This window comes from Tenrec ecaudatus, chromosome 12 (genome assembly GCF_050624435.1).
Source record: "Tenrec ecaudatus isolate mTenEca1 chromosome 12, mTenEca1.hap1, whole genome shotgun sequence".
NCBI classification, from domain to species: Eukaryota; Metazoa; Chordata; class Mammalia; order Afrosoricida; family Tenrecidae; genus Tenrec; species Tenrec ecaudatus.
In genome coordinates, this window is record NC_134541.1 from 76,859,797 (window position 1) to 76,872,688 (window position 12,892).

General features: G+C 45.4%; 1 protein-coding gene across 1 annotated transcript in view; it reads left to right on the forward strand.

The window, feature by feature from the left end:
- Window positions 1-12,048: 12,048 nt before the first annotated feature.
- DRGX (dorsal root ganglia homeobox) overlaps window positions 12,049-12,892 on the forward strand; it is a 48,249-nt gene continuing 47,405 nt past the window's right edge. Inside the window, exon 1 of the mRNA XM_075528725.1 lies at window positions 12,049-12,082. Coding sequence (XP_075384840.1) covers window positions 12,049-12,082 — 34 coding nt within the window. The remainder of the gene's footprint in view (window positions 12,083-12,892) is intronic.

Genomic DNA, 12,892 nt, shown 5'->3' on the forward strand with positions numbered 1-12,892 from the left:
AGAGACAGAAAGTATCAGCACTTAAGATATTGATGATTACAGGTCTGGTACAGAAAACCAGGCATTGTCAACTCACTAGTGTGCAAATACACAGGATTTTGAAGGAGACGAATTTAACTTCCAAGTCCTTGGATTTGAAGCCTTCCCACTGTAGCTGCTTGTATAATTCAAGTCTGTTAAAACCTGGAAGCCTCATTGTGTTTACAAATTATACATGTATCACTTATTTCATTCATTCAATAGTCATTGCAATTAGAACCCTCCCATTCATCAAGTACTTAGCACAGGCAGTTTATTTAATGGAAAATATGCATTGTTGAAAGAGGGTATAGATAAGAATATTGGACTTGGAATCATGAGGTCTGAGTTCTAATCTTGATTTTGTTTTCATGAGCTTGGAAGAGCTTCCTCTTCCTGCCCTCTACTGCAGTCTACCACTTAATTTCTCTATTTGGATTAGAGTTCTTTCGTACCAAATAACTGATCTTTGAGGTTATTGTTCCTAGATGTTCATTGGTGAGATCCTTTAAGTTTGGTGACTGATATCTTTCTTGTTTTAGCTTGATCATATTTGAGATTTTCTTGGATTGAGTTTGTGAATTAATTATTACATCTTATTTTGAATCATTATTATGTCTTTTAAATTTTATTTTACTGTAAAAAGTATGACACATTTGTCAATTCAACATTTTCATATGTAGAGCCTAGTGACATAAATTAGATTAATCATGTTGTAAAACTATCATCCATAATTATTGCCAAATTTCTCAGCACTATAAATGAAGCATATTATTTTATTAATAGGTAACTAGAATTACTGATTAAATGTTTATAGAAAGTCTTGATTCCAAATAAAACTTCCAACAACAACAAAAGTCCAGGGCCAAATGACTTCACTGGTGGATTCTTCCAAGCATTCAGAGAAGAGCTGAAAGCAATTCTCCACAGACTATTTCTGAATATAGAAAGGAATAGGCAACTCTCAACTCATTTTATGGAACGAGGATTATCATGATATCAAAACCAAGCAAAGACTTTGCCAACACAGATAACTATAGACCAATATCCTTTATAAACACAGATGTAAACATTCTCAACAAAATACAGGCCAATAAATTCCAACAATAAAAGTATATATACATCATGATTGAGTAGGATTCACACCAGATACCTAACTATGGTTCAACATTAGAAAAATAATCATTTAATCCATCATCTAAATAAAAAAACATAAGAAACAGAATCATATCGATCAATGCAGAAAAAGGCATTTGAAAATATTTAACACCCATTCCTGATAAAAGCACTTAACAAAGAGGAAAAGAAGAGAAAAATTTCAAGACAATAAGGTAATATATGAAAAGCCAATGAGTATCAACTCTATCAACAGGGAAAAAACAAAATATTCCAACTTGTATGGGACCCAAACAAAAGCATTCCCAGCATGAACTGGAACCAGTGGCCCTCTCACTACTTTTATCCAATTTTCTGTTGGAAGTCTTAGAACTATTAGACAACAACAACAAAAAAAGGAATCCAAAAGGGTAAAGAAGATGTGGGATTCTCATTATTTGGAGAAAATATGATTGTATACAGAGAAAAAATGTTGGAAAATATCAAAAGATTTGGTAGTGTGGAAGGAATCAAGACTAATCTATAAAAGTCAAAATAATTCTTGTATACTAAAGAAGAGAGCAATGAACAAGAAAAGAAAACAATACTATTTGCAATAATTACAAAAGATGAAACACTTAGAAAAAAACTTAGCCATAGAAACTATAGACTTGCACAAGGAAAACTACAGACCACTATTATAAGAAACCCAAAGAGGCCTAGATTCCATGTTCATGGAGTGGAAGGTTTCACATGGTGAAAATGTTGATACTACCCAAAGTAATCTATAAACACAATGCAATTCGAATCCAGAGTCCAACTTTACTCTTTTAGGAAATGGGAAAAAACCATATTAGGCACTTTACATGGAGAGGAAAGAGACATAGGCTGAGTAAAGAGCTTCTTAAGAAGAAGAATAAAGTAGGAAGCCGGTCACTTCCTGACTCAAACATATTACATGGGCTCAGTAGTCCGTATTGGTATAATGATAGGTGCATAGACCAAGGGGACACAGTATAGAACCCATAAATAGATCCATTCACCTGTAGACAACGGATCTTTGACAAAGGGCCCCAAATAAATAAAAATCCATTAAATTAGAAAGATATAGTACCTTCAATAAATGGTGCTGGGATTTCTATCTGCAGAAGACTGAAATAGCACCCTCACACTTTCAAATATAAGGAAGGAAATATACATCATAGACGGCAAAATTAATGCCTGGGCCCTGCTAGAAATAGGAAAATTATGTGCATCGAAAGTCTTCATCAAGAATAAAAAGAGAATCCACAGAGTGGGAAAAGTTTTTTGGCAATGATACCATTGACAAGAGATGTATCTCAAAAATCTATAGAAAACGGCAATACTTCAGTAAGAAAATTATGAAAAAACCAATAAAAATGGGCAAAATACAAGAGCAGACAGTTCATCAAAGATGACATCTATATGACCAACAAATGGAGAAATGCTCATGATCACCGTCCTACAGATGCAAATCAGCCCAGGACCAAAAGAGGGGCATGTGAGCTGTGCCTTGCCAAATTTCTGCTCTAAAGGATGACCTTGAACATTTTCGAAGAACTCCTTGTGTCTGGAGCACTTCACTCTAGATCTACCTGCTCATAAAGCAAGCTTTTATGCTAGGAATCTTGAAAAACCCCTCACTAATCCCCCCCCCCCGGAAGAATTATTGCTATAGAGAAGAGGCAACACTTTCATTGCTGCTATAGCTTGATCTTGAATAATGTAAAGAAACGTTGGAATCCGAGACTCTAAGTGGTGTAGCATATTCTGCAGGCAGAAATTGATTTCCATGAAACTACCATGTGATGTGTTCAGAAAACTTCATTTACATTACTAAAGTAAAGACATTACTTTTTGAGTTTCTTCTCTCAGGTAAAATAACAATCAAGTCTTGATAGAAAAACCTAAAACAGAAAACTCAACAACATTTGCTTCAACGAACAATTTCAGTAGATACATTCAAATAGTCTTGCATGTTGGATTTTAAAGATTGACCTCTGTAAGTTCTATAACATCGATCCCAGACTCATGTGTGGCCCAGCCCTCTGCGATTTTCTCCGCAGCTAGAATTAGAAAGCAATAGACTGATAGCTGAGCCCCATCAAGGCCCCTCAGCTCTAGGTGATGGCCTAAATACTTGGAACCAAGCAGCTGTTTTTTATAGATTCTGGAGAAAAAGAGAGAGAGGCCCACCCCATCATGTATTTTGAGAGGCAGTTCTTCCAATGACTTCAGCACTTTCTAGTGTGGTTTCCAGAAGATACCTCCTCCATCTCCTTTCTTAGCCAAATCTCGAAGGGTTGACCCAGTTTGTATTTCCTGCCTCCGCACAGAGTAGGTGCCATATCAGTGTTTGTTTATTAGGAGAGAACTAGACACCGAGACTCCTGAGACCATGCAGTTGTTCTCTCTCAAACAAGCATTTTTATCCTTACACTTGCAAAGAAGTCATTACTGGCTGATAAATAATTATAGACTTATAGAATTTGTATTAGCAGTGGGGAAGACAGATGACTGGTCACAGGAGCCAGCTAGGCGAATTGCCATAGGGAGCTATGGACGAAAAGAACCTGTGGCAGAGTGGAGCTGGCACACCCTGTCTAAAGGCCATAAATTTAAATAGCTACATCTGCTGGCCAAACAAAAGACCTGATTCAGCTCACTGACCCTTGGTTTATGTTTCCTAGACAAACAGATAGGCTAAGTAAAGGAAATTAAATGTGAAGAATGGAAAAATGTGAGCAAGCAAGCATGGGCAGCTGGGGAGCAGGGCTAAACTGAGGGAACGTATAAGAGCTCTCCTGAGGATGGCCCTGCTCCTGTCAAGGTGGGCTCCTTCCAGGGAGAAGCAGGACTCAGAGAGGTAATGACAGATCCTGGAAGCACTCATGGTGCCCTTTCTGGAAACAAGGGACCAGGAACCTGAGAGGTAGATACCATGTTTAGAGACTGACATAACAACAACAATAAAATAAAACAAATGTTGTTAGCCATTGAGTTGGATTCGAATTCGTGGTAATGTCATGCACAACCAAATGAAATATTGCTCAACCACCTGCCATTCTCATCATTAGCGGTGCATTAGACCACTGGCTGATTTCCTGAATTCACGCACTCGCCCTTTCTTCCTAGTCAGTCTTACGCTGGACACGCTGCTGAAAGGCGCTCAGCATTATAGCAACACATAAGCCTTCACTGACAGACAAGCGCTAGCTCTGTAAGGTGCTTGTTGTTAATTGCCATAGAGCAGTGGTTCTCAACCTTCTTAATGCCGTGACCCTTAAATATAGTTCCTCATGGTGTGGTGACCCCCCAACCATAACATTATTTTCGTTGCTACTTCATAACCATAATTTTGCTACTGTTATGAATCAGGTGACCCCTGTGAAAGAGTCATTTGACAGCCCCCCTAAGGGGTCACGACCCACAGGTTGAGAACCGCTGCCAGAGTCAATTCCTACTCAGAGAGACCACAGGTGTGCAGAGTAGTACCACTTCATACTTTCATAAGCAGGCCTGTTTTCTAACATGCTTTGTGGTGGATTTGAATCACCAATCTGTGGACTAGTAGTTTAATGGGCAAACATATAACCCTATCCTCCCCACCATCCCAGGGACACATGCATAACCTCTATTGCCCAAGAAATGAGCCCGACTCTCCTGCGTGGAAGAAATCGGCAACCACACCACTGATGCCTCAATAATAAAACAATAATAATAATGATACAAGAGCTGTTGGAGCTTTTTTACTGTGTATTCACTAGTGTTGGGCATGGCGTTTAGCATTTTAATTTTTATTGTATATATAACAAAAACATTCTCCATTTCAGCCCCAATGTTAGAACAATGAGCTCTTATGACATGGCCCTACCTTGATACCCTCATGCAGAGCTCACTGAAGATGTGGTGCTATAGGGCAAAGTGGGATGAGAAACCAGATGGTGCTAGCTATCAGAAACAATAGCAGTCTGGGATCTTAAAAGCCTTGTCTTACAACTAGCAGCCATTTAAGTGAGGCATCAACTAAATCCACATGGAAGAAGCACACCAGCAGGTGCGATCCAAGAATTATAAATAATAAAATCTAAAGCCAGAGAATAGCAATGGTGCTAGAGCTAAACTTTTGAACAGTTTGTAGAAGACTGTGGCTGGAAAGCTGCAAACCCATGAGCAGGGCCCCCCTATGGTTAACCTCTAGTGAACCCCCTCTGACTATGGACCAGAGAGGGGAAGGGCTTGGCTACAGATGGAGCACATCACAGGGTGGATCACTGCAAGTGCAGTTAAGTCAAAATGTGACTCGTCGTTGACCTTTTGTGTAATGGCTCCACTTTAAAATATTTTCTGCTTTGCTACTGAATGATGTTTTTCTTTGCTTCGTTGGGTCATTGTTGTTGGGGTGTTTGTGTATATGAAATTCAGATTAGGCAAACCTATAGAAAAAACAACTGGATCAATAGATTCAAGTACGTGATAGGGAGGCTGGCAGGAAATGGGGAGCTAACGATGAATACAAGGAAGAAGAAGTGTTCTGAAATTGATTGTGGTGATGGTTACACAACACTCATGAATGCCATTGGACGATTGAATTATGTGTGATGTGTGAATTGTACGTCAGTGAAATTGTTAAAATAACAATCTAATTTTTTGTAAAAGGAAGAGAGAAAGCAGATGGTGCCTGGCTATCAGAAGGACTAGCATCTGTGGTCTTTAAGGCTTGTCTTCAAACAAGCAGCCATCTACCTGAGGCCTTGACTAAGGCCACATGGAAGAAGCACACTAGCCTGTATAACCCAAGGATTGTAAATAGCAACATCCAAATCTGCAGGAGGGACTGGTATCAGAACTTAAATTGTGAACAACCTGTTTGCAGAAGACGATGGAGAACAGTAGAAGCCCAGCACCCATTTGCAGGGTCCCTACGTGGATTAAGTGCGTTGTGAATCCCCTCTGCACACACAGTCCAGGGAGATGGATAGTCTATCAGACAGCACTGTGATGTCAGTTCTGGCAGATGTGGTTAGGTGAAAATATAATGCCCAATCACTTGCTCTTCCTTTTGGTCCATTTTAAAGTTCTTTCAATTTTTAATATTTTATGATTTCTTTTAGATTGAGGTTTTTCTGGTTTGTCTAGTCATTTTTGGGTACTTTTCACTTCCCGTTTGTGTTTTGTATGGTTTTCTGTAGGTGAAATCCACTATAGGTAAATATCTAGAGACAGTAACTATATTAATAATTACCTAGGGGTACAGCAAGGGAGAATGGGGGGGGGATGAGGATGTTCATACTAACAGCAATGAGCATGAGAAGAAAATCTGAAATTGATTGTGGTGATGACTGCACAACTCTTTTTTAATATGATTGAACCCCTAAATTCTATGATTTGCGAAGTATACGCCAATAAAGTAACATTTTAAAATTTCTATTTCAATATTTTTACATATGCAATTTACATTTATCATGTACAATCATTTCTAAAAATTTCCATCACCCTTAACAGAAGCGCAAACACTGTCCTTTAATCCTTTCACCAACACTGTGATTGCTATTTCCACTTCATAGTGAGAGTCAGAGAGGTCAGAGAGAACGAGTGACCTACTCAAACTCACACACCTATGAAGACTGGAGCTTACCTTGGCTAAAGCAAGGTCTGGATCAACTCTGCATGTAGAGGCCTAATTCCATCCTGCTACCTCAGGATGAGGAGAGCTTAAAGGAGGACAGGAGGAAGCACTGAAATGGAGCCTGGGGGATCCGTAGGAACCTCTTGGGCATTCATGCTGTTCTATGGTCACTGTAGGTGAAGTTATTGGAAATTATTGTCAGATGCCATCAAGTTGGTTCTGACTCATAACAACCCTATGCACAATCGAAGGAAACACTGGAAGTTAGCTTGGACTGCTATTATTTTTGCACAACAGTACAATGAGTGAATTTCAAGATAATGAAATGTATATCTATCCCTTGTTCATCAGGAATTTCAGTTAACTGCTATTTTTCCCCCCACATACTCTATTGTGTTTAGCTACCAAAAGCTTTGCTTGGCAATTTCCAAAATGGCAATAGATTTTCAACAATTTGAGAGTGTGTGATGTTCACATGAGCATGCACATGCCATCCCTTCTATCTCAGAAAGGTTATGTGTCCCTCGGGCACTGCACTGGAGAGTGCTACTTACTAAAAAAACAACAACATTGCAAATCACCTGTACTCCACTCCTCTGAAACCTATATTATGAAATTCGGTGTGGCTTTTTTTCCTCCTTGAGAACTGAAGTATTTTATCTCCCTTTCTCCATTACGTTAGATTCAGAATATATTTTAAAAAATTGTTTCTGCTAATTAAAAATGTTCAGAGGGATGTTGGGAAAATCCCTCGTGAGCTCAAGTGAGAGGTCAAGCCTCACATACCAGCAGATTCATATCTGTGGGCTCCAGGAATGTTAACAATGGAGTCCCCAAATGACTCCACATTTCTTCTAAAACAGAACTAACATTAGAGATGACAATTGTGTGTGATATTTGAAACATCAATCTTAGCCTACAACCCTCACATTTTCTAAGAAATTGATATTTGCTTGGGTTTAATATTCTTTTCAGGAATCAATTTTAAACTACTCACAATTCAATCAAAAGACAATATAGGGCTTCTATATGTAGATGCTCCAATTTCCAGCATTTTATTGCTGCTCCAGTGCTTTTGAGATGACAGGTTTCCCTCCACAGAACAAGCTTAAATTAGAAAAAAAAATCACACACCAATCAGAGAAAACGCAGATTTACTTTCCTATTAATTGATAGAGAGCTGTAAAGCTCCTGTCACCTGGAAGCCCATAGCATCCTTGCCAGACGTTTTCAGGGACCAGAGCCTGGTGGTCAGCAACCAACTTGGCATAAGCCAGAACTGTCTGCTGTGATGAGCTAGAACTTTGAGTTTTCCTCTCTAAAGATGCACAGCACTAGAGGAGACAGTGAGACAGCTCCCAGCACATTCTACTCATGTTTTAGGGGAGGTGTATTGCTCTCTATTTGCTTTATTTTATTTTTTAGCACAATTCTCAAAAGTTGAACTTCCCTCTCTGTTCTGGCTTCTCTCTGCCCTGTTAGATTGGGGATAAATTGGTGAACCTTATTTAGTATCCAGAAAATAATTCTTATCAGAAGTTCTGATCCCTCAGCTGTTGTGTCTTAAATACTGAAGGCAGGATTGCGGAAGCCCCAGGGATTGCCGCCTTTTGAGGTTGGAAGCACCTGGGGTGAGGTGGGAGGACAAGGAAGACGTGAGACTGTTGAAATATAAGGTGGCCATGGTTAGCTTTAAACAAGCATCTCCATCCTAACAGAACCCCCCTCTAATGTCTCCTGCAGTTTTGATTTTGGAACATGTCACATTCCTCATTAAAGCAATCACTGTTAAAACATAAAGCAACACAGGATTTATTTCTTCATTAAACTGATGATCCGTATATGAAGCCAATTAACATTATAAGTCTGGTGAACATCAAGTGTAAAGAGGTTAGAGAAAATTAAAAGCAGTCACCTTGGTCTTTAGATAAAGAAAGTACACCTTTAGGTTGTAAATTATCAGCGTGTCCAGGCGGGATAGATTGGAGAATTTGGTTAACTGGAAAATACACTTTGTTGCACAAGAATTAAGGTGAGAAGAAAACAAAATAAAACCTCCCGTTAATACCCGTTTTGGGGAAGAGGTTCAATAATGGATACATTATTAGTCACTTGCTGGGCGCTGAATGCAGTAAACAATCGGGGATAAACCCGAGGCCCCCAGAGGCATCCAAGTTTCTTTCCAGGGTTATTTGGTTTGTTGTTTATTTGTTGTTTTGCATCCTGGAGGAGCCCAGCTTCGTTGCTCCTGGGGAGAGACTGTGGGCAAGGTGAGGCTGAGGGTCTCAAGTTGACCTCGAGTCATTCCCGAGGTGGGTGCTTTCCGTTCCTTTAGCGGGTCGTCTCCCTGGGGACACAGCCCGGCTGAAGTCCGGAGATGCGGCGGGGCTTGGCGGGAGGGTCCGCAAGAACCTCACTTGGGGGTGCAAAGGTTCGGTCTCTGCTGCGTGTGATGAACTTTCGCCTCCCCCAAACTTTAACCAATTTGGACCCAGATAGTTTTGGGGTTGGTCCCCAAAGGAACAAGATAGAGTTCAGCAGATTTCAGTGCCGCGCACCGAGGACCGCAGCAGAATAGTTGGAGCCGCTCGTCGCCAAGCTGCAGCCGGAGCAGCGCCGGTGCTGCCTGCGGCTCGGGGTTCTGACCCGCAGGAACTGCCAGGGAGCGCCCTGCCTGCACCCCTGTATGAGTCCACCCACCCCCTGCGGCACCTTGGGCCTTGCTAGGAACTTGCTGGGAACTTGACTCGGAGGCTGTGGGGGTGAAGGGACTGAGAATCGGGTTTGCGCCTTGGTTTCTGGGGTTCAGCGGAATCCGGCGCCGGACTAGGAGGGCACGGGCCGTCTGCGTAGCCCCCCAACGGCGCCCGAGCCAGCCTCGCCAGCAAGCCACGGATCCCGCCGGGCAGCCAGACGCTTTCCTCGCCTGGCGTCCGAGCCCCGCTCGGGAGAGCGCCGGACCCTCGCGTGGGTGGCAGCGGGAGCGGCCGTTTGGAGGCTGTGGCGAGCTGTGGCTGTGGGGACCTCAGGCTCTTGAGCAGGGTCCCCGAGATCAGGGGTTCTCCGAGGGAGACAAGGAAAGGGGCATCAGAGCTAGCCAGACTCTTGGCCCGGACAGAGAACGCCCGTTGCTGATCCTTCCCAGCGCCAGCCCTCTGGATAAAGCGGGAGCGCGTCTCTGACCGCTCCTGGCCCGTCAGCCCAGCTGGCTCACAGCCCAGCCTGGGGCATCTGTCGCCTTGCCTCCCCCAATAGGGCCGCCTGGACTCTTGGAGTCCGTGATCCTGGCAGAAGTGGTGACTCGGACTTTCTCCGCTGTGAACCGCCTCAGTTTCCCCGCGGCTCCTTTCGCAGAGCGACTCTCAGCTCCGGGGAGCACTGACCCCAGGAGGGGAAGCTTTGCGTCCCAGGAGCCCCGACTTGCCTGGGCAGGAATAGTGCCTTTCTCCGGGAACTTTTCGGAGGGTGTCCACAGGCGGCCACGACCCGCCCTTAATCCTCAAGCAAAATGCTCCTCTCCCGGGCGGTCCAGGTGTTCTTGCGTGGCGCGCCAGGCCTTTCGTTTTAAATGCTCTGTTTCTGCAAATTTAAGGCTGGCTGGCTCCTGGGCCTTGCAGGGGACGGACCCACCGTCTCGACCCAGGCTCCCCATCACAACTTTAGAATGTTTATAAAATATTCAATTTATTCAGTCTGTCCAAGAAACCATCTTCCCAAAATAAAATCAGCTGTCTAGACGGAACACAGACACCAGAATTTATCAACAGTTGTCTGACTTGCATCTTCTGATGCATCTTGAGTGGGTCATAATACCAACTTTATTTTCGGTGGTGCATAAATTAATTACATGCATTTAATAACCAAAATATCATCATATTCCCCCTTTAATATCATAAAGGCTTTCCGCCAGGGAAGCACTTAATAGTGCAGGGGGCCGTAACGGGCTATTATCCTGGTGTAATGCTATTACAGAACCAATTATGCGCCATTAGGCTTGCTTTTTTTGCAGTTTATGTGATTTGATCCAATCCCGCGCCCCTGACTTGAAAATTTCAGCCCGGCACTTTAGAGTTTAATTTTCACCCAGGCAGAGGGAAGGGCTGTCTCTCTCCGCTGAGTGTCTGCCTCCGATGCATTTTAAAAGTAATTGCGAAGGGTCCCACCGCATATCATTTGCATCTCGAAGCAACATAAATTCAGGAACCCCTTGCTGAGAACAAAATCAAACTTTGCTTTTGTACGATCGCTTGGAAAGAGAAGCCATGCGCAAAGAGTCCCCCCCAAAACCCATCGGGCGGCGACAATTAGGCGCGCTTTGTCAATTGCCAGCCCAGTAGTGCTCAGGCCTCTGAGAAGGGCCAGGCCAAATCTGAGGCGCCTCAGAGAAAGGAGATCTGAGTTAGAGGGGACACGGAGGAGCCTGGGTGTTTAGACGAGCACGCCTTTCTTTGGGGGGCGGGGGGCGGGGGGGTTGCGGTGAGGAGTGGCGGTTTGTATCCTCTTTAAACGAAGAAAACCATTCCTGATGTTTGCTGAGCAACGACGGCTTTTTTTTTAACACCACGTGGGCCATTTGTAAGGCCCAATAGACCTATCCAAGTTACTCGCTGTAGACAGCGCTGGAAATAATCAGATTAAGGCCAATTATGCGTGAGATTATAAAGGCGAGTGCTGAGCGGCGGCGCGAGCTGTAGACAGACAGCAAGACATCTGGCTACTTCGCGAGTCACTTTTGTGGGTCCGCGGGCGCCGGCCGCGCAGCCCCGCCCGCCTCGCTCCGGGGACAGCCGGCCCGAGGAGGCTGTCACACGCGGACCCTCCCTGCTGTCGCCCGCCGGCCGCCGAGGTACGCGCGGCGATCGGGCCCCGGCTCCGCGCGCCTGGGCCTGGGCGCTCGGCTGTCTGCCGGCGCGTTCGCCGGACCCGGCTCTGGTGCCCGGGCTTCGGGGTGGTGGCCGGGATCCCTGGACTGCAGGAGTTTGGAGTTGGGCGGGGGTGGGTCACCGCTGGGGGGGAGGTGGCCCCGACTGAAGGGCGACGAAACTGCCAAGTCCTGTCGCGTCCCCGCGGTGGGCCGAGGACGTCGCAGAGGCTTTTTCAGGAGGTGCGTTCAGGGGGGTGCGCCAGGTGCGCTCAGGGGCCCGGGGCCGCGCCAAGGCGCTAGCAGCGGGAGGCTGAGGCTTGCTCACTGTTTGCTTTGCAGGCAGGCGCGGGAGCCCCGTGCTTTGGTCAATTCCGCCACCACCCTCCAGAGACTCAGCCCTCCAGCCCACCGACCGTCGGCGATGTTTTATTTCCACTGCCCGCCACAACTGGAGGGTGAGTAAACGCCGCGCCCGAGCCAGACCAGTGTCCCCACTGCTCACGGAGGCTGCGATGGCCGCCAAGGACCCGAACGGCAGCGGGGCTGGTGGGTGGGGAGGCCCACAGACCTAGAAGGATGCAGCCTCCAGGCTGTGAGGGTGGAAGCCCTCCCCCCCGCCCTCCCCCCCAATCCCGCTACCCCCACCCCCGCCACCACCTGCTTCCCACAGCTCTCCTCAGCCTGGGCCAAGGGGCCCCAGGCTATGTGCTTTGCTCCAGGGACTGGTGGGGTACTCAGGGCTCAGATGCTGGTGTCTCGCCTTTAATCTGGCCTCCCTCGCCTAGGGGACCACGTCAATCTTTCACGGGTTTTGTCAACATCCTCAGAAAGCCAAGGCCTACTGTGGAGTTGACTGGACCGAGCCAGGAACTGCCCAAGTCTTGGGGTATTCTCACTTGGGGCGGAGGGAGAGACTTCTTGGCCCAGCTTCAGGACCCAGCGGTGTCCTTGCAACACTTGCACTGATGCTCCAACTGCTTGCTGACCACTGTGCCTGGGGATGCTTGTCACCTCAAGTAGCGACCACTCCCCACAATTTCTAACTTTCAAGGGACAGCCCCACGACCATCATTTATACCTCAGAGGGTCTCAAGGCCTTGGAAGAAATTTCTCAAGAGCCCCATTGGGGTCTCTGCCCCTGGTTGCCTCGGGATCCAGGCGTGTGCCCGCCACATAGGGGAGGGGCTGGGTAGTATGGACAGGTGGTAATGGCCGTGCAGGTTATGCTCCTTTGCCACGTCATCCTCAGTTTGGACATGTAGTGG